Raw genomic sequence first — 26,778 nt, forward strand, 5'->3', positions numbered from 1 at the left:
AAGTAGAGAGGCCCTTCTGTAAGGAAAGGAAGTGGAGTCAGACCTGGAAGCACACTTAGAGACTCAGTGGTAGAAGGAGGAAAGAATTGGGTGAAGAGTTGTTCCAGCAGAAGGAAGCAGCAATATTAGAGAAAGGCATAATGACAGGGCTGCTATTGTGCATTCCAGAAACTTCCACTAGTTAAGAGGAGCCTCAGTATAGAGCATGCAGGGTGACAGGTAGAGGCAAAGGATGAGGCTAAACATGTTAGCCTGGAGTGTGCTGCCACCAGGAAGCTGTGACAGTATTCTGGGGAGATGGACGATGGGTGCGATGGTCATGGAGAAAAATAATATAATTGGGGAAAGGAGAAGAGGTAGGAGAAGCCAGGGGCAGAGACAAAGAACTGGGGTGGGGCCTGGAGGAGGAGATCATGAGGGAGATTTTACTGGAAGGTGCCACAAAACGTTAAGGTGGGGAGGGAAAGAGTCAAACTTAAGAGCTCGAGCTTAGGGGGGGAGTGGATGGCGAGGGCATGAACTCATAGGGGAGGGCCTGTACTGGCACGGGGCTGAGCCACCAGAAAATGCCAGCATTGTGGACATACGTGGCGTAAGGTGCGTGCATAATCCCCAGTTGGGACTTGTCCAGTGGGCAGGTGCGATCGCACCGGCACTCAGGTAGCCTTTGTGCCTGAAAGACAGGGAGAGGAGAGAGTTGGCACCTCCAAGACAGTTAACTAGAAAGGAGGGCTGAAGAGGGACTCAGAGAAAGGGGAGAGGGAAGTGTCCCCGAAGCCAAGGAAAGAGAATATGTAAACAGAGTCAAATGCTGCCAGGTGATCAGCTGAGCAAATGCGGAAAGAAGGGCACTCAGTTGGGTCATTGAGTTAACAAATTGCTGGGGCTTTAGAGTGAATGAGAGGAGCGCACCCCCTGCCCCGCCCAAAGAAAACCAAGCCACATGAAAATAATACTCAAGAATTAAAACTATGAAGGGAGACCCATAGTTGCTAAAAGAGAGCGAAGGGGAGTGTGAGTGAGGGGGAGTCTGAATGAACCTGCAGGTTGAGGGCAAGAAGCAGGTAACCAGGCCCCTCCCTTTGTTTCCACAGGAAAAACAGAATATACTTCACTGCCCGATCCCCTGAAAGTCATCTCTGGCCTTGAACAAACCCCACATAGAACGCAGCCCAGGGGAGCCCTGCCCCTTGGAAAGGCTTGGCCTCACTCTTTGCTGCCGGAAGGGTGGGGAAGGAGCCAAGTGGTGGGAGAGACATAAACTGGGGAGGGTCATTCACACAGCCCGACTTGTGTCTCCAAGTGCGATGCCCAGTTTAAGATGGCAACACAGGAAGGTTCTGAACTCGCCTCCTCCACAGAACACACCAAATTACACCTCTTAATAGAACAACTCGTCCTGAAGAACTAGGGGCCAACTGAACAGCTGTTGAACCAACCAAAGGCAAAGAAAAGAGCAAGACAGAGACGTGGTAACAAAGGGAACCCCCATTCGGGAATAGATGCCTCTGTCCTTGGGCACAGGAAAAAAACCCTGAGGTTTAAAGAAGCAACTAGCACATAGAAGATCCACTCTGCCAAGAACAACTCTGCCAAGCTGCAGAAGCAGCTGCAAGAAAGCTCTGCAGGTCAAAGGGAGGCAGTTTGTAATCCTACCCCATCTGGGAAGCCTGGACTGGAAGAGTCTAGACACCATGGCAAGTGGGTCTGGTCATCTCGGTCAGCTTGTGACCTCAGTGAAAGCCGGGATCCATAGACCAACGCCATCCCTAGATGTGCTGGGACATAGAAAAAGAGCCATGGTTTAAAAGGGCAGAGGATTTACGGGAACCCTCTCCTCTCCCTCCTGCTTCAAGGGCCCAAACTGGAGCAAGGTCTGGCCACCATAAGGGTGGTTTTGAATGTCATTACCGCAGGGTCCTGACACCACCGCTGGTGGCTCTGCTCATCACAGGAAGCTGGCGCCCTCAGCAAGCCTGGGGTTCTGAAGCCCACACCAACTTCAGTCAGCTGGGGCACAGAAAAAAAGCCGAGGTTTGAAAGAGCCAAGGAACTGTGAGAATGTTCTATCCCCTCCCCTCAAAAGTTCAGATCAGCCACAGGGTGGTGCTGGGGTGCAGAAAACAAGCTGTGGTTTTGTTTCATTTATCTCTTTTTTTACTTTTTAAAATTTGTCATATCTTGTTTTGATTTTCTTCTTTTTGGCCTTGTTCTTTTTCTTATTTTCTTTTGAAAATTTTATCATATTTTTTCTTTATTCTTTTGGTAAAAAACCATTGTTTAAAAGCGTAACTAGCACATATAACCACAGTTCCAGCCAACCAGCAAATGTCACCAAGCACACGCAGTCTTCATAGGTGTCACCATACATGAGACCACTCCTCAACTTTAGGAGAAGTAGTCATTTTGCCTAACCCATGGAAATAAACAGAGAGTCAACCTAAATGGGGGAGACAGAAAAGTGTGATCTAAAAGAAAGAACAGGAAAAAAAATCTCAGAAGAAGAACTATATGAAATAGAGATAAGCAATATGCCTGATAAATAATTTAAATAATTGTAAAGATGCTGGGCTAGAGAAGAGAGTGGAAGAACTCAGTGAGACTTTCAACAAAGAGACAGAAAATATTGGAATGCTTGGCTGGCTCAGTCAGTTAAGCATCTGCCTCTTGCTCAGGTCATGATCTCAGGGTTTTGGGATCAAGCCCCATGTCAGGCTACCCACTCAGTGGGGAGTCTGCTTCTTCCTCTCCCCCAACTCACCCTCTTTCTCAAATAAATAAAATCTTTTAAAAAAAAGAGAGATAGAAAATATTTAAAAGAACCAAGCAGAGCTAAGAATGCCTTCACTGAAATAAAAACACATTAGAGGGAATCAACAGAGAAGAGGATGCAGAAGAATGTATTAGCGATTTGGAATGGTAATGGAAAGCATACAAACTAAACAAAGAAGAACTTTTTAAAATGGGGCTAGACTGAGGGAACTCTTAGACAACATCAAGCAAATATTTGCATTACATGGGTCCCAGAAAAAGGAGAGAGAAAGGTGTAGAAACTTATTTAAAGAAATAATAACTGAAAACTTCCCTAACCTAAGGACAGAAACAGACATCCAAGTCCAAGAAGCAAAGTTGCATATAAGATGGAACCCAAGGTGGTCCATACCATGGAACATAATAATTAAAATGTCAAAGGGTAAAGAGAGAATCTTAAAAGTAGCAAGAATCTTAAAAGTACCTAAAAGGAAAAGCTTATAAGGCTATCAGCTGATTTTTCAGCAGAAACTCTGTAGGCCAGAAGAGAGTGGCATGGTGTTTTCAAAGTGCTGAGAAGAAAAAAAAAAAGACCCTACAACCAAGAACGCTCTACCTGGCAAGGTTATCACTCAGATTTGAAGGAGAGATAACATCCCCCAGACAAACAAAATATAGTTTATCACCACTAAATCAGCTTTACAAGAAATGTTGAAGGGACCTCTTTAAGTGAAAAGGAAATGGCCATAGACATAAGAAAGATGAATAAAAAGACGTAAACTATTACAACATACACATAAAATGTGGAGAAGGGAGTAAAAAGGGAAGAGAAGGAGGAAAAGACAAATATTTTTTTTCTTTTTAAGAATGTGTTTGAACTTAAATTACCATCAAAATGATAAGGACTGCTATTTACTTAGGATGCTATATATGGACCTCATGGTTACTGCAAACCCCAAACCGTGATAGATACATAAAAAGAGAAAGAAAGCCAAATAGAACACGATGGATACATATCAGCCACAAAGAAGGAGAGCAAGAGAAGAAAGGAACAAAGAGCTACAAAAATAAGAGGCATCCATATTGGTAAAGAAGTTAAATTGTCACTATTTGCGGATGATATGATACTGTACTTAGAAAATACTGGAATAAATGCATTCACTAAAGTTGAATATTAGAATTAATGCATTCAGTAGTACCCAGAAATTAGTAGCATTTCTATACACAACAAAGTTGAAGAGAATTTTTTAAAATACCACTTACAATAGCACCACAAAGAATACCTAGCAATAAACTTAACCAAAGAGAGGAGAGACCTATACTTTGAAAACTATAAAAAAATACTGATGAAAGAAATTGAAGTTGATACAAACAAATGGAAAGATATCCCATACTCACAGGTCTAAAGAATATTATCAAAATACCCAGGGTGCCCAAAGCAATCTATGGATTCAATGCAATCTCTACCAAAATACCAATAGCATTTTTCACAGAACTAGAACAAATACTACTAAGATTTGTATGGAACCAAAGACTGAATGACAAAATCAATATTCAGAAAAGAAGAACAGAAAGAAGAACAAAGCTGGAGGATCACAATTCCAGATTTCAAAATATACTACAAATCTGCAGTATATTACTGGTACAGAAACAGACACATAAATCAATGGATCACAATAATGGTCCCCCAAATAAACCCACATTTATGTGATTAATTAATTTATAACAAAGGAGGCAAGAATATACAATGGGGAAAAGACAGTCTTTTCAATAAATGGTGCTGGGAAAACTGGACAGCTACATGTGAAAGAATGAAACTGAACTACTTTCTAACACCATACACAAAAATAAACTCAAAATGAATTAAAGACCTAAATGTGACATGAAACCATAAAAATCCTAGAAGAGAACACAGGCAGTAATTTCTCTGACATCAACGATAGCTCTAGTTTTCTAGTTATGTCTCCTAAGGCAAAGGAAACAAAAGCAAAAATAAACTATTGAGACTAATCAAAATAAAAAGTTTTTGCACAGTAGAAGAACATCAACAAAACAAAAAGACAAAGTATTGAGCAGAAGATATTTGCAAGTGATACATCAAATAAAGGATTAATATCTAAAATATACAAAGAACTCATGCAACACCAAAAAAAAAACACACAAAAATCTGATTAAAAAATAGAAGGCCTGAATAGAAATTTCACCAAAGAAGAAATACAGATGGCTGAAAGATACATGAAGAGATGCTCAGCATCACTCCTCACCAGGGAAATGTAAATCAAAATCACACTGAGATATTACCTCACACCTATTAGATTGGCTAAAATCAAAAAAGAAACAATAAGTGAGGATGTGGAGAAAAAGGCACCCTTGTGCGCTGTTGGTGAGAATGTCAACTCGTGCAGCCATTGTGGAAAAGAACATGGAAACTCCTCAAAAAATTAAACATGGAAATACTGTCTGATCCAATAATTACACCATTGGGGGTTATTTACCCAGGGAAAAGGCAAACACTAACTTGAAAAGATATATGCACCCCTGTGCTTATTGTAGCTCATAAGCACAGGGGTTTGGGTTTGTGGGAACAAACCACGTATCCATCAATAATAGATAAATGGGGGCAGCCCAGGTGGCTCAGCAGTTTAGTGCCACCTTCGGCCCAGGTTGTGATCCTGGAGACCCAGGATCGAGTCCCATGTCGGGCTCCCTGCATGGAGCCTGCTTCTCCCTCTGCCTGTGTCTCTGCCTCTCTCTCTCTCTCTCTCTCTCTCTCTGTCTCTGTGTCTCTCATGAATAAATAAAATCTTTTTAAAAAAATAATAGATAAATGGATAAGGAAGATGTGGTATATAAAACATATACAATGGAATAGTACATGGCCATGAGAAAGGATGAGATCATGCCATTTGAGACCTGGAAGGACCCTGGGGGTATCACGCTAAGTGAAACTAATCAGATTGAGAAAGACAAAGGCCGTATGATTCCACTCATAAATGGAATCTTAAAAAAAATGAATAAATGAACAAAAAGATCAGAACTATAAATACAAACAGATGGCTGCCAAAGGGGAGGAGGATGGGGGTTGGGCAAAATGGGTGAAGGGGAGTGAGAGATACAGGCTTCCAGGTACGGAATGAGTAAGTCACAGGAATAAAAAGCAGAGCATAAGGAATACAGTCAATGGTACTGTTAATAGTGGTGTAATGGGGACAGGTGGTAGCTACACTTGTGAGCACAGCATGACGTACAGAGTTGTCACACCACTATAGTGCACAACTGAAACTAACGTACGTGTCAACTACACACACACACACAGGACAAAAGCCAGGAGATAATCTGTATGGAAGGGAGGTGAGGACCACAGTAAATCCTGCGAAGAGCCACTATGGAAGATGGAAGGTTACAGCGCAGAGGAATATTGGAAACCACAAATGAGGCCAACACCAGAGCTTGGTCAGAGTTCACTGAGGTGGGCAGAGGGTTGCTCCCAGGAGAGGAGGTGGATGCTGGTCTCTGCTGCTTTCCGGGTTTGTGTAATTGTCCCCATCAGACAGCTAGCTCCTGGAGTCCCTTGACAGTAACACTGAACCCTCAACACCAAGCATAGAGCTTGGCTGTGCATACAGTTACTGCTCAATAAGGATTCGCTAATAAGACATTGACTGAACACATTTGGGGGAATATTTCTAAAGAGATATCCCCCAATATCTCAAGTTTGCAGTTTTTGCAACTTACATCAGCTCATCCTTAAACTTAGCTCTTAAATCCTATACCTTTATCATATGGCTTTACTCATATGCGGAATATAAAAAAAAGTCAGAGAGGAAGACAAACCATGAGAGACTCTTGACCCTGGGAAACACACTGAGGGTTGCTAGAGGGGAGGTGGGTGGGGGGCAGGGTAACTGGGTGATGGCCATTTAAGGAGGTCAGAGGATGTCATGAGCACTGGGTGTTATATGCAACTGATGAATTACTGAAAACTACATCTGAAACTAATGATATACTGTATGTTAGCAAATTGAATTTAAATTCTAAAAAAAAAGGAAAAACCCTATACCTGCCACGAGCTAGCACACCTGTTCCCTCCTTTACCTTCTGTCCTAGGGGAGGCCTTTACTGCTGTTAAAACCTCCTAGTGGATTGCACTGGGTCTTCATACTGAGAGTAGACTAATTCTCCTAAACCACCATGGTCCTTTATCGTTCTCTAGTGAGTCTTCAAGGACTCTTTCTTACCAACAGAATAAAGTCCTTCTAATCAAGCCAGTAAAGGCACTTCCGCTTGGGCCTACACAAACTTAATTTCCACTAACACTCCAAAGTGTTCCAGCCTCGAACAAACCCTGCACTGTTTGTTCCACTAGTCACATCAGACCCTCTTTGCTAACCCTAGAAAAACCCTCCCCATCCTTCAAGAGCTCAACCGGTGCTTTCCCTCCAGGAAGCTGGCACTGATCACGCCAACCAAAAGCACCTGTCCCTCCCTCACAACCTTGCTGGAGCTCAGTTTACACTTCATTTATGGCACATGTCTCACACGGCCTGGAGATCTTTCAGCTACCTGGTGTCTTAAGACTAAGTTCTTACTAGTTAAGATCATGCCTTATTTGTCCTAACTAACATCCACCACATGAGCTAACTGAAGGCTTTAGAGACAACAGTTCCCCAATATATGTCTACCAGTTATCAGAAGTCCTATGTATCCTGTAGATGTCCTTCAGTGAAGACAGTCAATGTAATGGTGCTGAAATCCATAAAATTCCAGGTCACCAGGAATTGTGAGCCCTAACTGGCATATACCCAAATTAAACGAGGTTAATTGGATCCTTTGGGCTTAAAAAGCGCTCGTGTGCTCTGTAAAGCTTACAATAGACTAAACCATAGCTCGTTAAAAAATTCTAAATAAAAAAAGGTGACACATTGGGGTTGTAAACATCTGTTTTGGGCAGATTAAATACATAATACATAAGATATACTATGTCACTAAGTTATGTTCTACATTGAATAAACTGTTTTCAGCCTGCAGTCTTTAACTGCACTTATCCAATCTATGAACAGTTACTTTGTAAACAGCCTCAAATTAGATGGATTTTATTTTCCCAAAATAAATTCACTCAACTGTATAGGCAGTCTTCATACATGCAGGCTTTATTAGAGCCTTTATAATTATCACATGAGTATTTCTCCTCTGCTAAAGCTAGTAGTTATGTGAATGTGCTGGAGAAACTAGACTATTTGTAGATCAAGTGAAATAATAACTGTTTCAAAATACAGCACCATTTTCATCTGAGCTATTTTCATCACAAATTAAATTCTCCCCCAAAGAGATATACAAATAGCATGTATACAGATGTTCAGATTTTTCCCCCCATATAACTTGAGAACCGTTCTCAAAATCAATTTTACTTAAAAAAAATTTTTTTTAAAGCAATACTCTAAGTTGGTAAACATCCTGAACCTCCTATTTTCTGGCTACACTTTGATACAGAAGGTTAACTTTGGGAACAAATGGACAATAACACAACTGCAAACTACCAGCCTATTCCATTCTATTCCGACGCAGCAGTTCTCAGGGATCCCATTTGGAGATCACAAAATCAAGAAGCCAGAGCACTAAAGCGCCACTCTGTGGTCCAAGCCAGATTTATCGTCTCCAGGTGGCTCAGACTGGTGGAAAGAAAGAAAAAAGAAAGAGAACAGTAGTTAGCTCAGCCTGAAATGCCCACCTCTTTGTCCCTCAGAGAGCCAACATGAACATCACCAATCAGCTACATCACTAACTCAGACATTCAGTGAAGTTGCATCTTCTGTGACCAGTGGTAGCTAGTCAGTACACCGGGTAAAAAGCTGGCCAGAGTCAAAATCACCCTCAAAAATGGCTTAGCCGGAGCTCCTGGGTGGCTGAGTTGGTTAAGCAGCCTGATTTTGATTGGCTCAAAATTTTTTGATTTTGGATCAGGTCATGATCTCAGGGTTCTGAGATCAAGCCCTGCATGGGGCTCCACAGTCAGCAGGGAGTCTGCTTCGGGATTCTCTCTCCCTTGGCCTCTCCCTCTACTCTCTCTCTCTTTCTCAAATAAATAAACCTTTAAAAAAAAAAGGCTTAAACATGTGCTGCTTTGAAGCTGTGCCTATCTCTTTATAGTTGAATACCGCAGGTTATTTTTCCCTCTTGTGTTGGAGGAAAGACAGGTACTTCTTACGGAGCCCAAGGCAGTGGCTGGGCTGGCTGTCGGGGTCATGCTGTATGAAAAATGCACGTTGTTAATAACCAGACTGGGTTGAACCCAGTTCACTCCTCATGAAACAAGAGGTAGATAAGAGCTGCCGCCCAGGAAGCAAGAGATTTTCCCATCCTGATGCAAACACCAAGGTGCATGCTCATGGCCAAGAATGGCCAACAGAATGACCCGTGCGATTTAAGTTATTTCTCTTTTTCTCTCTGTTCAGCACATGTAATTTGATTCAGGCTTGACAGACATTACTAGATACTTCCTCCACATCTGTCCTCCCTTTCTTATGTACGGAATCCACTATTTGAGAAACAATTCTCCCCATATTCCCTTTCCACTGTGGAGAGCCAAGTGACCTAGGTCAGGTCAGTAAGATGGAGACCAATGTCTGTTGGTTTCATTTCCATGAAAACTGTTTTCTTAAGTTAGATGAAAGGAAGGTGAAGGTAGATTCTCCTGGCACACATCTTTTACCTTTCACTCATTCCCCCCTTCCTGCCCGGAGTCTAGAAGAGATTCCTAGAAGCAGAGCAGACAATCACCCTAAAGCCCAAAGTCTGGGACACCTGGGTGGCTCAGTGCTTGAGCATCTTGCCTTCGGCTCAGGGCATGATCCCAGGGTCTTGGGATCGAGTTCTGCATCAGGCTCCCTGCATGGAGCCTGCTTCTCCCTCTGCCTATGTCTCTGCCTCTCTCTCTCTCTGTCTTTCATGAATTAATGAATAAAATCTATAAAAGAAAAAAAATAAAGCTTAAAGCCATAGGAAGGATGGCTGAGCAGGAAGCTAAAAGAACCTGGTCTCTGAAGGCTACTTAATGCTACTGCATCACCAGCTCTGGATAACCTCTTTCCCTCTGGGCTGCTGCTTACCGGGGAAAAATAAAACCCCTACTTGGTTTAGCTGCTGGAGCCTGATTCCGGTTACATGTGACCAATTGTAACATGTACGTTTAATTCACATTTGATCCAATTCTCTGTTAGGGCTGGGAATTAGGCTAATATTCTTAACTCAGATTAGTCTTTTCTCTATATCCTCTTTTAGGGCTATTTTGATTTAAAGATTTGCTATTTTTGTTTTCCCAAAAGAAAACAGTGATTTTTCCCTGGGGTGTCTGGGTGGCTCAGTCAGTCAAGCATCTGCCTTCAGCTCAGGTCATGATCTCGGGGTCCTGGAATGGAGCCCCAAGTCGGGCTTCCTGTTCAGTGGGGAGTCTGCTTCTCCCTCTCCTTCTTCTCCTCCCCTCTGCTCATGCTCTCTCTTTCTCTCAAATAAATAAATAAAATCTTTTTTAAAAAAAGAAAATAATTTTTTCCTGATAAAGTAATTCAAGATATATGTAAAAGGATATTCATGACAGAGCTTTTTGCCATAGTAATTTAAAATAGCCTGGATGTGCATAAATAGGGAATCAAATGTATAAGTTATATCATGTCCATAAACAATATTTTACAATTAATTTTTAAAAAGTAGACTCATATTACTGACTTGGAAAGGAATCCTACTTTGCTCAGAGAACAAAAACATGCCTAATATTTAGTATAGCTTTGTGTCACTTAAAAATACACATATGTATCCTTATGTGGACATTTATACATTTATAGGATATTGTCCATATCCTTGTATGAACATATATATTTATATATTATATATTTATATGTCCATATATTTATATATATGGACAAAGCGTCTGTCAATGCTTAAATGCTGTCAAACTATAAAGAGGTAGTTACCTCAGGATCATAGATAAGGAGGGTTAGGGAAAGGGGAAAAATAATTCTTTATAAATGTTATACTGTTTAAATTCATTCCACAAAAGTAATTCATATCTTGGACTAAATTCTAAAAATACAGAAGTAGCCTAGGGTAAGACGATTCACCCAAAATGTTACCACACAGAAATAACCACAGTTGACATTTGGGTGATACCTTTTAGACTCTAGACCTCTCACGGTGTATACATGCATATAGATACACACACAAACTCTCAAAAGTTAAGTTACTTTAACACATCGGCACAGCCCGAGAATTTTCTCCTGACACTCTTCTCTATACTCACTCCCTAAGTCAACTCCACTGGTCTCATGTTGCCCTCTGCCATGAGTCTTAGTCTCAACTATCCACTCATTTGCCAACTCCATTCAGATGCTGAAATCACAAATATATGTTCCAAGTTAAGCTTTTAATATTTATCCACAACCTCCTCATCACCCTACCAGCTAAACCAGGCCTTTCATAGTCTCCACGATCTCATTCAGTGACACCAATGTCCATCAGGGTTGCTCAAACCCCAACCCTGGAAGTTTGTCCTACACCCCTCCCGACTCATCGGAAACCCTTCAAGCTCCCTTTCTGTTGCTCATGTCACCTGATCTCCCACCTCAACACATACGCAGAGGGCCTTAAAAGTAGTCCTTTACTGGGGCTCCTGGGTGGCTCAGTGGTGGAGCATCTGCCTCTGGCTCAGGTCATGATCCCGGGGCCCTGGGATTGAGTCCTGCATCAGGATCCCTGCAGGGAGCCTGCTTCTCTCTCTGCCTCTCTCTGTCTCACATGAATAAATAAATAAACAATTTTTTAAATAGCATTCCTTTACTATTACACCTTTCACTGCCACTAGAATAAAGCCTTTCTACAGCCCATAAGGTGACTACCATCCCCACATACAGCACACCCGCCAGTCTCATCTCATACTACTCTGCCCTCACTCCTGTTGCTTGGCCCTCACTGAATTCCTAGAACCTATCAAGCTGCTTCTGGCCTCAGACATTGGTCTTGGCCATTCCCTCTGAAATGCCCTTCCTCAGTCTCCCGGTTGCTGGCTCCACCCTACCCTTTGAGTTTTAGCTCATATGTCACTTCCTTAGAGAGGCTTGACTTGATTCTCTTTCTACACCATCAGTCTCTGTCATCACACTTTTTTCCTTCTGACCATTTACCACTGTCATGAATTCTTACCTATTTACTCTTCACTGTCTGTCCATCCTACTAAAGCGCACCCTCTATGCAGTCAAGGACCTCTTGGGTACCTTACCAGCCCCAGCATCAGAGACAGTACCTGGCACCTAATAGACTCAGCAGTTTCTTAAGTGAATGACCATATACATCCTCATTAGCATTTAAAACAAATGGAATCATGTGGTCTACAATGCTTTACAACAAGCTTTTACTTTTCATTCACTGTTAAATGTCTTCCCAAGTCAATTAATCTAATCCAACCATTCTTTTTTTGTAATGGCCATGTGGCATATCATGTAAATCTATCAATCTCTTTAACCAAGCTCTAAATTCAGGCAATTTCCAACATCTCCTTATTAGAACTGCTTGTGATACACACCACTGTACATATCCTTGCACAGTCCAATCTAATCCTGAAGATAATTTCCTGGAAGTGGAATTGCTGTGTCAAAAATCACAAAGCACAACTTTGGACACTGGAATTTAAGAAAAAAGTCACCCACTTCAGTTATTCTCAAATAAAATGAAACAAAACCCATGTTTTTAAAATAACACTATAGCTTAAGATACATGGAATGTTATTCTTATGAAAATATAGTTGGACACGGTCTACTTAGGGAACCTACCTTAGACCTCTAGGTCGAAGAGACTTTCAAGTTGAGAGCTGTATAAAAAGCCCCATTATTAAATACTGGGGAAATGAACAATACAGTGTTCAATGAACCCAACTGAGCAAGAAGGTTGTTGTCTGTAAAGTGACTGTATCCAAGAACAGAATAGTTGGTGGTTGTTCAACACATTCCATGTTTATTTACTCTGTAGGGCTCACAGCACAGGCAGAAAGCTTGTAGAGTGATAGCCCCAAGAGCTGCTGGGCCATCTGGGGAAACATTAGGGCTCACGGTAATAATTCTACAAACTCCTTCCTTTAAAAATCTCTCTGAATCAGTCCCATCCTGTCTCAAATCCCTCTCTGCCTTCGCAGCTGCTGAAAGGCAGCCCTTATCAGCCACATTCTCATCCAGTGATGCCTATAGCTCTCCTCTGCTCTGGTCTGCTCCCCAACGTCCTCTGCCTCTTCTTGAAAGAAAATGTCTCCCTGTCTACTTTTCACTAAAATGCAGCAGACTTCTTAGGGTACCACGTTCCCCAATTTGCTCTGTCAATTAAAAAGTTTTTGTGGGTTTTTTTTCTCTGTTGTCCTATTACTTCCTGGCCAGGTGGAGAGGTAGATATTCTCCTGCTCTAAACTATCAAACATGGGGATTACTCCCTCTCCTCTAGATACCTCTCTGCTGATGTTTATGCCAACCACGTCCATCCATCATCCTGGCCCCTCTGTCCACCAGGCCCTGGTTCCCATCAGCCTTAGTAGTGACTGAAACTCTGTCATGAGGGACCCATCTGCATGCTGTGGCTTCTCAGTTTTTTTCATCTCCTCATCTCCTCACTTCCTCTAGCATTTTCTTCAGTTTCACCACAGCTATGCACTCTCAGATTTTGGCATCACTTCCCACCTCTGAAATCTTGATTCTCAACGTCTCATTTTCTGACCACACTTTTTGGGCCTTTCCAAGTCACCTGCTCTCCTTCCCTCACTGTCCTAACTTTTGATTCCACTGAAACTGTCAATCCATTGACACCATTTATGGATGGAATGTCTGTGCCCCACTCACTTGCTACAATTCCCCCCGCACCCAAGTGATGTAGAAAGTAGGGCCTCAGGTAATCAGGATGACATGAGGTCATGAGATGAAGCCCTCACAAGTGGGATTAGTGCTCTAAGAAGAGTCAGGAGAGAGCTTGCTTTCTCTGCTCTCTACCCTGCGAGAGCTGACATCTTTATGTTACCGGAGTCTCCCCATCGATTGGTCCTGAAATTAGGAATGCATTTAGAGTTTCTCTATTGAGCATAGTAGTGGCTTTTGGACTGAGATTTTTCATACTACAGAATATCTAGTTATGACTTTTTAAAAAATTTTATTTGAGAAAAAGCAAGAGAGAGGCAAGGCAGATGGAAAGGGAGAGGCAGGCTCCACACTGAGCAGGGAGCCGGATGCAGGGCTTGATCCCAGAATCCTGGGATCATGACCTGAGCCGAAGGCAGATGCTTAACCAACTGAGCCACCCAGAGGCCCCTAGTTATGACTATTCGTGTGGGTATATACAAATTTAAACACAGATGAGCAATTTCTCAATGCCTTTTGAAATCTATGGGGAGAATCATAGTGATTTTTCTCCCTAGATCGATTAGCAGTTGGTGTTATTAGCGGATTTCCTAATATCAAACCATTTTTGTGTTACTGGAATAAATCTCCCTTGATCATGACATATTATTCCTTTAATAAGCTGTGAAATGATGTTTGCCAATATTTTTACTTTGAATTTTGGCTTTTGAGTGAGATTGCTCTATTGTTCTTTGTGTAATTTTCATTTGATTTTGGCATTGTAATGCAAGATGAATAAAAAGAATTGGGGAATTTTCATTCATCCATGCGTTAGAATAAGACTAAAGTTACCCTTTAGTCCCATTTAGTCAATAGCACTAAAGTTATCCTTTGCTAAGGGACCAGTAGAATTCCTCTGTGACACAATCTGAACATACACATCTGCATGGTAGTTCATCAACTGTCTACTTCTTCTATGAATATCTCCCATCTATGCAGAAGTCCATTTTATTCAGTTATATTTTTTAAAAGTGTTAGGGTATCCTTTAGGGCTTACTTACCTCACTCCAATTCCATCAAAGCAAACCTTTGTACCTACCCCATGAATGCAGTAGTGACACGGGGCTTTGGCTTTCCTCATGAAGGCTGATCTGGATTAAGCCTGGAAGAAATTAGTCTATCTCATTACATTTATATTAGAGGATTTAAAAATAAGAATACACATATATGTACATATGTCCATACATGAATTATTTCATAGATCATTGCATTACTTGGATGTTACCTGAAGAGGATCAATGGCCAATTCAGAATATCAGCCTAAGCTATTAATATTTTTACTTGATTCTATTTTATGCATTGTATCTGTCAAAGCTACTAGCCTACAATATAGGTAGAGATATTTCATGACAACCATTCAAAGTAACGAATCCCTTCCTGATATCCTGGTTGGTTAGACAGATAGATGAGAGAGAGAAATAGATAAATTTAAATAAAATAAAAAAAATATATTGAATATCTATGTTCTTGCAGCCCTGTGCTAGGGGCTGAAATAATTTCGTGTGAGGAATGTCCTTTGCATTTCCCTAGCAAAATACATAAAACCACCACTGATATGCAAAAAGGACAGACACTGAGTACCAACCAGATCCAGATACTGGATCTCAGTCAAGCTCGTTAACCTAAGTCTCATAGATACTTGCAGCCTGGTGCCCAGTAAGCACCAGCATGAGCTACAAGCATCATCACCATCATCTCTCTTCTGCAAGCTGCAGGGTGGTTTCTTTAGGTGTCTGGAAGAAAAGAGAGCAAAGGCAAAACCCAGGGAGATGTATATTTTGGAGGAATTTTTGTTCTTTAAGGTATTCTAAATTCACACAAGGGGCCTGTTATCAGGAGATGAAAGCAAACAGTAATTAACATCCTACAATGTAATGAACTGAAGATACAGTTATCTAAAATCTGGAGTTTAGTCAAAATAATTCCCCAGGTTTCAGAAGACGAAGGGGTATAAACTTCCCTAATTTTTAATATAACATTGCTTTATATCAGCAGTTCGCAGAGTGTGAACGTTTGGGACCCTTCAGAGACTGCTTTTCTTGGAGATCTCTAAGCTTCCAAAGGTTCTGTGAGTCCAAAACTATTTTTGTAATAATGGCAAATAATGCTAAGATCTCGTTTGCTTTTTTCATTCTTACTCTCACAAATACACAGTGGAGTTTTCCATTACATGATGTGTGATATCACAACAGATTTAATTCAGAAGCAAATATGACAAAGAAGCTACCTCCTGTGAAGTCTGGCATTAAAGAGATTTGCAAAAATAAAACAGTGCGGGCAGCCCTGGTGGCTCAGTGGTTTAGCAACACCTTTGGCCTGGGGTGTGATCCTGGAGACCTGGGATTGAGTCCCACATCGGGCTCCCTGCATGGAGCCTGCTTCTCCCTCTCCCTATGTCTCTGCCCCTCTCTCTGTCTCTCATGAATAAATAAATAAAATCTTTTTAAAAAATAAAAATAAAAAATAAAACAATGCTACTCTACCCACATGTTTGTTTTGAAGAGTCTGGTTATTTTTCATAAAAATCTGTTACATCAATATGTAAAGGTTTGTTTGGGTTATTTTTTAAATTAGTCGTTCTATTTTTTATAAACCAGTCGTTTGAATATGTTCAGCCATGAGTGCAAAAGATTCATTCATCTGAATTGTGACCCACATATATATGGTGACAAACTTTTTAAGAGAGGGAATCCAAGACAAACCTATAATAATATATATATAGTGATTGCACCAGTTTGCATTCCCACCAACAGTGCATGAGGGTTCTGTTTTTTCCACTTCTCCAACACCTGTTATTTCTTTCTTTGTGATACTATCCATTTTGACAAGTATAAGGTAATATATCATTGGATTTAGAATTGCATTTCTCTAGTTTTAGTGATGTTGAGCATCTTTTCATGTATTTGTTAGCCCTCTGCATGTTTTCTTTGGAAAAATGTCTATTCAGGTCCTCTGCCTATATTTTAATTGGAGCATTTGTTTTTGTTTTGTTTTTGGTGTGGAGTTGTAGAAATTCTTCATATATTTTGGATATTAGCCTCTTATCAGATATGTCATTTGCAAGTATCTTCTCCCATTCAGTAAGTTGCCTTACATTATGTTGATGGTTTCTTTTGCCATACAAAACCTTTTTATTTTGGTGCAGTCCCATTTTTTGTTTTTGTTTCCTTTTCCTGAGGAACAGGGTCATGTCTAAGAGATTACTGCCTAGGTGTTCTTTCAAGAGTTTTATGGTTTCAGGTCTCACATTTACTTAGGTCTTTAATACATTTTGAGTTTATTTGTGTGTATGGTGTAAGAATGTGGTCCAGTTTTTTCAGCACCATTTATTGCAGAGATAGTCGTTTCCCTGTTGTATATTCTTTCCCATACAAAATAATTGACCAAGCATGGATTTCTGGGCTCTCTATTCTGCTCCATTGAGCTATATGTCTAATTTTGTGCCAGTACCATACTGTTTAGAATTCTATAGCTTTGTAGTATGGTTTGAAACCAGGATTGTGATACCTCCATCTTTGCTCTTCTTCTTCAAGACTGCTTTCCCTATTCAGGGTCTTTTGTGTTTCCATATACATTTTAGGATTATTTGTTCTATGCCTGTGAAAAAATGTTGTTGGTATTCTGATAAGGATTCTATTGAATCTGTAAGTTGTTTTGGGTAGTATGTACATTTGAACAATGCTAATTCTTCCAATCCATCCAATCCACATTTTAACAAAGCTAATTTTTCCAATCCATGAGCATGTATATTTTTCCATTTGTTTTTGTCATCCATTTTTCTCAAAAATGTTCTATAGTTTTCAGAGGACAGGTCTTTCACTTCCTTGGTTAAGTTTATTCCTAGGTATTTTATTCTTTGTGATGTAATCATAAATGAGATTGTTTTCTTAATTTCTCTTTCTGCTATTCCATTATTGATATATATAAATGTAAAAGATTTATAGATATCAGTTTTATATTCTGCAACTTTACTGAATTCATAAATAGGTTCTAATAGTTTTTTAGTGGAATCTTTAGGATTTTCTGGATATAGTATCATGTCATCCGCAAATAGTGACAAGTCTACTTTTTCCTCACCAATTTGGGTACTTTTTACTTCTTTTTCTTCTGATCACTGGGTAAGACTCTCATTACTATGTTGAATAAAAGTATTGAGTGTGGACATCCTTGTCTTGTTCCCAATCTTAGAGAAAACATTTTCAGTTTTTTATCATTATGATATTAGCTATCTATGGGTTTGTCATATATGGCCCTTATTATGTTAAGGCATGTTGCCTCTAAATCCACTTGAAAGTTTTTTTTTAAATCAGTAATGGAGTTGAATTTTGTCAAATGGTTTTTCTGCATCTACTAAGATGATCATATGATTTTTATCCTTCATTTTATAAATGTAGTATATCTGTTTATCAATTTGTGCATATGGAACCATCCTTGAATTCCTAGAATAAATCCCACTTGATCTTGGTGAATAATCTTTTTAATATACTGTTGAATGCAGTTTACTAATATTTTTTCAGGATTTTTGCATCCATATCAATCAGGGATAACAGCCTATGATTCTCTTTTTTTTTCTTTTTGCCTTATTTTGCTTAGCAGTATACTCTCTAGATCTATCCACATTGTTGTAAATGGCAAGATTTCATTGTTTGTTATGGTTGAATAAATAATCCACTGTACACATATACATCTTCTTTATTGATGAACACTTAGGTTGCTTTCATAAAGTAGTTATTGTAAATAATGTGGCAATAAACATTGGGGTGCATGTATTCCTTTGAATCAGTGTTTTTGTATTCTTTAGGTGAATTTCCAGTAATGCAATTAGTATTCTATTTGCAATTAGTTATATGCAATTAGTCTATATGCAATTAGTAGTTTTATTTTTAAGTTTTTGAGGAACCTCCATATTGTCTTCTATGTTGGCTACATTAGTTTGTATTCCCACCAAAGATGCAAGAGGGTTCCTATTTTTCCACATCCTCACCAATATTTGTTGCTTCTTGTGGTTTTGATTTCGGTCATTCTGACGGGTATGAGGTGGTATCTCCTTGTAGTTTTGATTTGCATTTCCTTAAAGATAAGTGATGGTGGGCATCTTTTCATGTATCCATTGGCCATCTGTATGTCATCTTTGGAAGAATGTCTGTTCATGAGATTCTGCTCACTTTAACTAGATTATTTGTTTTGGATGTTGGGTTGTATAAGTTCTTTAGATATTTTGGATACTAAGCCTTTATCACATAGGTTATTTGCAAATATCTTCTATCATTCAGTAGGTTGTCTTTTAGTTTTGTTGTTTCCTTCACTGTGCAGAAATTTTTTACCTTGATGAGGTCCAATAGTTTATTTTTGATTTTTTATTTTGTTCTCCTCGTTTAAGGAGATGTATCTAGAAAGATGTTATGACTGGTATCAGAGAAATTACTGCCTGTGCTCTTTTTCTAGGATTTTTATGGTTTCAGGTCTTACATTTAGGTCCTTAAACCATTTTCAATTTATTTTTGTGTATAGTGTAAGAAAGTGGTCCAGGTTCATTATTTTGCATGTAGATGTCCAGTTTTCCCAATATCATTTGTTGAAGACACTGTCTTTTTCCCCTGCATATTCCTGGTTCCTTTGTCAAGGTTAATTGACCATATAATTGTGCATTAATCTGATTCCAAAACCAGATAAGGACACACACAAAAAAAGAGAACTACAGGCCAATATGTCTGATGAATGTTAGATGCAAAAAATCCTCAACAAAATATTAGCAATATTTCTAAGTATTGCTGTAATCCAGCATAGAAAATGCACTCATCATGATCAAGTGAGATTTATTCCTAGGATGCAATGGTGGTTCAATATTTGCAAGTCAATGTGATACATCACCAACAATAAGAGAAACCATATGCTCATTTCAGTAGATGCAAAAAAAAAATGATCTGAGTAAGTACAACATCCATTCATGATAAAAACAAGGGTTTAGAGGGAGCATTCCTTAATATAATAATGGACTTATATGAAAAACTCACAGCTAACATCATACTCAATGGGGAAAAACTGAAAGTTTTTCTCCCTAAGATCAGGAGTAAGACAAAGATGTCCACTCTCACCACTGTTATTTAACATAATACTTGAAGTCCTAGCTACAGCAATCAGGCAAGAGAAAAGAAAAAAAAGGCATCCAAATTGGTAAGGAAGAAGTGAAACTTCTATTATTTACAGATAATATGATACTATATGTAGAAAATCCTAAAGACTCCATTAAAAAAACTAGTAGAACTGATAGGTGAATTAAGTTGTAGGATACAAAATGTACAGAAATCTGTTGCATTTCTATACACTAATAATGAAGCAGCAGAAAGAGAAATTAAGAAAACAATCCTGTTTACGGTTGCACCCAAAATAATAAAATACCTACAGATAAACTTAACCAAAAAGGTGAAACATCTGTACTCTGAAAACCATAAAACATTGATGAAAGAAAGAAATTGAAGATACAAAGGAATAGATATTCTATGTTCATGGGTTGGGAGAACAAATATTGTTAAAAGTTCTATATTACCCAAAGCAATCTACAGATTTAATACAATTCCTATCAAGATGCCAACAGCATTTTTTTTACAGAACTAGAACACTAAAATTTGTATGAAAATGCAAAAGACCCCCAGATAGCCTAAGCAATCTTGAAAAAGAAAAATAAAGCTGGAGGTATCACAATTCTAGACTTCAAGTTATATTACAAAGCTGTAGTAATCAAAATACTGGGTTTTTAAATTACCAGTTCAAGTTTGTTACTATGATTCAATTTCATTACTAGTAATTGGTCTGTTCATATTTCTATTTTTTTCTGATTCACTCTTGGAAGAGTGAATTTTAATTTTCTAGGAATTCATTTATTTCTTCCAGTTTGTCCAATTTGTTGGCATACTTCTGTTATTTTTTTAAAAAAGATTTTATTTATTTATTCATAAGAGACACAGAGAGATGGAAACATAGGTAGAGGGAGAGAGGCAGGCTCTCCGTGGGGATTCCCGATGTGGGACTCGATCCCAAGACCCCAGGATCATGACCTGAACAAAAGGCAGATCCCACTGAGCCACTCAGGTGCCCCCGTTATTTTTAAATAAATACATATTTTAAATCTCAGTCTCAATTTTTAATATGGAAAATATTCATAGATATAACCCATGAAACAAAAGCTCTTTGGGGGAATCTGAATAAATTTTCAAAGTGTTAAGAGATCCTCATTCCAAGAAGTTTGAGAACCTTTCACAACCAACTGGAAGCATTCAGTGAAGAGGTTATACAAGGATATCTCCTTTAATCGTGTGTTGAAAGAGTTTTGAAAATCTATTTACATACTCTCATTGTTATTAATTGTGTTAACTGGTGTAACAGAAGAATGGATAATTCAAATTTTAAACTTTCTGTGGTGTGATCAGAATAATAGCCTTTTCTAAAACTTTGATTTAGATTTCCGTGACAGAAGCAGATTCTGAACTGGTAGATAAAGCTCTATGCAATTACAGATTTCTATGACGATTATTTTTTTATTATTCAAGCAGAAACAAAAACCCTAGAATTTCTCGAACGGCAGAAGCAGAGGAGTGGAGGACTCTACTTTCCCATTTCTCTATTCCCTACACTTCAGAGAATCAGACAGTACTCCACACCAATAGAAACAACAGCCTCAGAATGTTCACTGAGTAATCACACTGAAAAGAATGTGTAGCAGAATAAATTCATTGTTTAATACACACACATAAATATATATTTTTAATATACATATATATTCTATAAGACCACAATTCAATATATATCTATTTTTCTCAGAATATATTCATTTTAATTTTTTGAAATATTGCTTAAAAATAAAACATTTTAGATCAAAATCACTGATATTTGTATGATCTTGTTAAATGCTTTGCAAAATTTACACTTCTAAATTGATCCCTAAGCCACGCTCTTTGCTCAGGGAGTGCCACAAAAGTAATTGGTTTGAAGAGATGCAGCTTCATAGCTACCTACATGCAGCCTTATCAACATCAACCACCCGTACTATAGCTAAAGCACTACCCTCATTCTTCAGCTAAGATACGTCTGGAAAGAATACTTTGGAAAAAATACCTTAGCACCTGCCGATCACAGAATGTTTTCAAATCATCAGACTGTTTCCCCCAAAATTCCTAAAATTGAACAAAAGTTTTTGTTATTTTACTCTGGAACAGATCCTCTTCAGTCACAGAGGATTTTTTTTTTTTTTTAAGTGTGGAGCTTACTTACCAGAACATCCTCCTCAAGGTGTTTCAGAACCTGAATATCCTTCTCAAGATTGCTCAACTCTTGAAGAATAAAACTGTGAAACTTCTCTAGTTTATTCAGTCTGATAAATGTAAAAAGCGACAGATTTCATTGGGAGTGCTTGACTAAAACAAAAGACAATCCTCTTATTACAAGAATACTTCTTATTTTGCTCTAGATGCTTGTTTTTTAAATCTAAATTCAAGTTAGTTAGCATATAATGTATTATTAGTTTCAGGGGTGGAATTCAGGGATTCATCAGTCGCATAGAACACCCAGTGCTCATCGCATCACGTGCCTCCTTATTACCCATCACCTAGTTACACCATTCGCCCGCCCCCACCCCTCCAGCAACCCTCAGTTTGTTTCCTAGAGTTAAGAGTTTCATATGGTTTTCCTCCTTCTCTGTTTTTATATTATTTTTCCTTCCCTTCCCCTATGTTCATCTGTTTTCTTAAATTCCATATATGAGTGAAATCCTATGAAATCCACATATTACTGACTTATTTCACTTAGCATGACACCTTCTAGTTCCATCCATGTCATTGCAAATGGCAAGATTTCATTCCTTTTGATGGCTGAGTAATATTCCAGTGTGTGTGTGTGTGTGTGACATCTTTATCCATTCATCAATCGATGGGCATCTGAGCTCTTTCCATAGTTTGGCTAAGGTGGACATTGTTGCTATAAACACTGGGGTGCAGGTGCCCCTTCAAGTCACTATTTTTCTATCCTTTGGATAAATACCTAGTAGTGCAATTGCTGGGTGTTAGTGTAGCTCTATTTTCAACTTTTTAAAAAATATTTTATTTATCTCTTTATTCATGAGAGACACACAGAGAGGTAGAGACATAGGCAGAGGAGCAGGCTCCCTGCAGGGATCCTAATGCAGGACTTGACCTCAGGACCCCAGGATCACAACCTGAGCCAAAAGGCAGACATTCAACCACTGAGCCACCCAAGCGCCCCTATTTTTCAGGAGCCTCCATCCTGTTTTCCAGAGTGGCTGCACCAGCTTGCATTCCACCAACAGTGTAAGCAGGTTCCCCTTCGTTTGCATCCTCACCAACTTTTAAGAACACATACCTCTTCTTCCCTCCCCTCTCTGGAGGTGACCATCCTCACCCCCAGAAACTATGCAAACTTTCTGATTTAGCCTTTCAACAGAAGTCTGGATGGAGGTGGTGTTTCAGAATCATCCTTAGAACAAAGGAGAGGTGACTCCAGGGAAAAAGACAGAGGCCAGAGCTGGCCTCGAAGCCACTATACCACCAACCATGGCTCCCCATCCCTTCCTACCTTCCACTTGCTCCCTTTTCTCTTGCCTTAAGCTGGTCCTGAAAGCTGAAATTGGCTAATAAACTTGGTCCTCCTCTACCTATTAGTTCCGAGATTTCCAACATTTGCTATTCTGCATTTACCACATGAACTGCTTATTTGCTTGCTTATTGTCTGTCTTCTGCATTAGGCTGAAAGCTCTATGAGGCAAGAAGCTCCTAAAGCTTGTTGGCACTGCTGTCCTGTACTTAGCACTGGATCTGGCACCTAGTGCTACTCAGTGTGTATTTGCTGAATGAAACATGGAAAATAAATAACTCCTAAAAAATAATGGAAGTTCCACAAGTCCAAAGCCCTGCATGGGTTTGTTCTGAGAATTAAATGGCATTGCATGTACAAAAGTTTGAAAAAAATCAAATTCTCATTGACATTATATTTTCTGCCCTAAGAAACTTGCTCCCTCAGTTAAGCTAACCAACCCACCGTTATTTTCTTCCTGTCTTTCATCTGCAGGCCATTCTCTCCAACAAGGAACAATCTCTACACATACCTTCCCTACACCATTCAAACCTTTGTTTCCAAAATCTTGCTACAGAAGCACTTCCATTGTAATGGTTCTGGATTAACTCTAATCGCCACAGAACCCCATCTCCACTCATCTTTCTTATCCTTCATATCTCTCTGAAATCTTGCACCTTTGTCCCTCTTGCTCCATGGTCATCAGGGTGTTTGTGTACATGTGCATGCGTTATGTGGGAGTGCCTAGCATTTTTTATTGTAGCAATATCTATATATATAACATCAAATTTCACTTTTAGGAATTTTTAAGGGTACAATTCAGTAGCATTAAGTACATTCACAATGTTGTGCAGCCATCACCACCATTCGTCTCTGGAACTTTTCTATCATCTGAACAAACTCCACACTGATTAAACAATAACTTCTTATTTCCTATGGCCTCAGCCCCTGGTAATCCCTATTCTACTTTCCTTCTCTAGGAATTTGCCTATCCTAAGTACCTCATATACTGAAATCATGCAATTACTTGTCCTTTTGTATGTGGCTTATTTCACTGTGCATAATGTCTTCGAGGTTCATCCTTGATGTAGGATGTAGGTTCTTCCTCCTTAAGGCTGAATAATATTCCACTGTATAGGTATGACACCCAGCATTTTTACACACACACATATATATATACGTGCTTACTCTGTCCCCATTACTGGATTGTAAAAATTTTTTAAATAGTGTTTTAGGATCATAGCATGGTAGATCATGAAGAAGCTTGAGGCAGGCCTTCCCCCAACATCTTATGAATGAAGAACAAGAAACCTAGACAGGTTAGGTAATGTACCAACCTAACATCTTCTCAAGCTTCAGTTCCTCAACGACTCTAGCACGGTGGTCACGACACAAATGTTTGTGAGCCACACACTTTTATGAACTTGATTCGAAACCCAACACTTACCTGCATTGGTGTATCTGGTTTAAAAGCTGGATTAAGCAATCTGGTGCTTGCTTTGCATTATTTGAATAAAGTGGACTCCCTCTGTACCTAAGCTAAACCATAACAACAAAAACAAAATGATCACGTTTGAATTAACCATAACTACAGAAATGGAGTTCAGGCTTTGTGTGAAAAAGATGCTGCCAGTACCTAAAATTCTTAGCAAACATGACTGCTAAACAATTGTGATGGGATACCATGCTACACACTTGCTATGTATTACCTCAGGTTCAGTACCAATAAAGAACAATAAGCTAAAATAGGAAAACTTATATTCATGCTATCAAAACACATATTGAATATTTTGAACAAATTTCCATTATAAACTAGCTTACATTGGTATTGCAGAAAATAGGATCAGACTTTGGAGATGTCCTAAATTAGTTAAATGAATATATGTCAGGGTAAGGTTCTTTCCCTGAATGTGCTAATAAATAACTCTTTCATAAAAAGTTTATAAAGATTTATAAACAATAGGACATAAAAGGAGGACACTGAAATGCTTCCAAAGTTCATCTTGCAGACAAGATTTTGGGATAGCCTGCATATGCACTGGTCAAAGAATTGCCACCACTCAGTTGACCGTCCACCCAAAGTCCACCTCCACCTTTGCCCAGGACATCCCTCTCATCCACATGATCCCCTCTCCTCCTTGTCTATCGTTATGACCAAATCATGGCTTCCAGGTGCTTCCGTGGTCTGAGAGTGGCTATCCCTGAAACCAAATCATGAGTCTGATTTCCACAGAGGCCCATCCGGCCCCCCTATAGCGAACGGACATGGAATAGCTATCTTATAGATGCAAGCCACAGTTTACAAAGGCACTAAAGTCAGTGGCAAACATATCTCCACCCCCCCCCCAAAGCCTCAGGAGCAACAATAGTACTGATGAATAATATGAACTTGTTACTTTAAGCTCATAACAAGCTAGCTCTTCATTTTTAGTGAACCATTACCTCAGATTTTCTTTTCAGTTCTTGAGTGAAGTTTTCCAGGGCTGTGATAACAGCAGAATCATTCAAGTTCTCTGGCACAACTGCTAGGGATGGAGCAGCAATGCCTTCTGAATAATAAAAATAGAACATTAGATAAAGCTAACACAGTGCTCAAAGTAGATGTGCTCAGGCCATCAGCTGCCCAGAGGATGGAGAGTCAGTCAGAGGCACAGGTACGATCCATGGTAGTAGCCTCAGTGGAGCCTGACTCTGGCCTACAAGGCCCACCTGAAGCATCAAATCCTCACGGTGAGCACCTCATGCTGCTTCCCATCAAAACTCACTCTCTGGTAAGTGCTCATTTCATTCTAACTTTCCCAGAACTTTAAATTGGAGCACCTGCTATTATGTCTAAGCAGCAGCCTGAAGGAGGTGTTGCAGGAGGTTTTAATGAGGACATGATGGGAAGGACATATCTATGGGGGTAACATTGGCATCATGGCCTCTGGGTGCCCAGCATTTTATGAGGGCCCATGAGGGCTCTGATACTATTCTAAGATATTTGTAGGTATTGACTTATTTAATCCTCACAAAACCATGTGAAGTAGGCACTATTGTTGTGCTTATTGAACAGAGGGAGCAAATAAGTTGTGCAAGCTCACACCAACAGTGCCAGGATTGGAACCCAGGCTGACTGGTTCTTAACCACCAACTGCTAGTACCCCTGGGCTTCCCAATTTGACCTCTTGGGGCCTCCCATTTTGAAACAGAGTAACATCATTTAGCAGAAGGCCAACCCCACATATGCAGATGCTTTGGATCATTCTCCTTCATTGGTATAGAGTAGATCTTTCTTACAAAAACTTGGTCAATAACTACCAACCCAAGCAGAGATCTAGAAGTTTGAGAACCTGAGGCCCTGAAAATTGTCATAAAGAGGAGTGAAGAGGCAAAATCAAAATGCTACAAGGACACGGTGCTTGTTTGCCTTTATCTATAATTTGTGCAACAATTTTCTTGGCTTTGAAAGGACAAAATGCTTAGCTTTTAGAGTTCTGCAACTCCTCTGATCTTCAAGCCATAACCCTCTTGGAGTGAGTGCTGG

The 26,778-nt window shown here is 39.5% G+C and overlaps 1 protein-coding gene across 1 annotated transcript in view; it reads right to left on the reverse strand.

Moving 5' to 3' along the window:
- Positions 1-8,137: 8,137 nt before the first annotated feature.
- Positions 8,138-26,778, reverse strand: part of SYCP2L (synaptonemal complex protein 2 like) — a 109,343-nt gene continuing 90,702 nt past the window's right edge. Inside the window, exons 32-37 of the mRNA XM_055322654.1 lie at positions 25,695-25,801; positions 24,700-24,791; positions 21,939-22,038; positions 21,783-21,841; positions 14,710-14,772; positions 8,138-8,420 (exon numbers count right to left, since the gene is read on the reverse strand). Coding sequence (XP_055178629.1) covers positions 14,748-14,772; positions 21,783-21,841; positions 21,939-22,038; positions 24,700-24,791; positions 25,695-25,801 — 383 coding nt within the window. The 3' untranslated portion in view covers positions 8,138-8,420; positions 14,710-14,747. The remainder of the gene's footprint in view (positions 8,421-14,709; positions 14,773-21,782; positions 21,842-21,938; positions 22,039-24,699; positions 24,792-25,694; positions 25,802-26,778) is intronic.

Source organism: Nyctereutes procyonoides, unplaced genomic scaffold, assembly GCF_905146905.1.
Source record: "Nyctereutes procyonoides isolate TBG_1078 unplaced genomic scaffold, NYPRO_anot_genome, whole genome shotgun sequence".
NCBI classification, from domain to species: domain Eukaryota; kingdom Metazoa; phylum Chordata; class Mammalia; order Carnivora; family Canidae; genus Nyctereutes; species Nyctereutes procyonoides.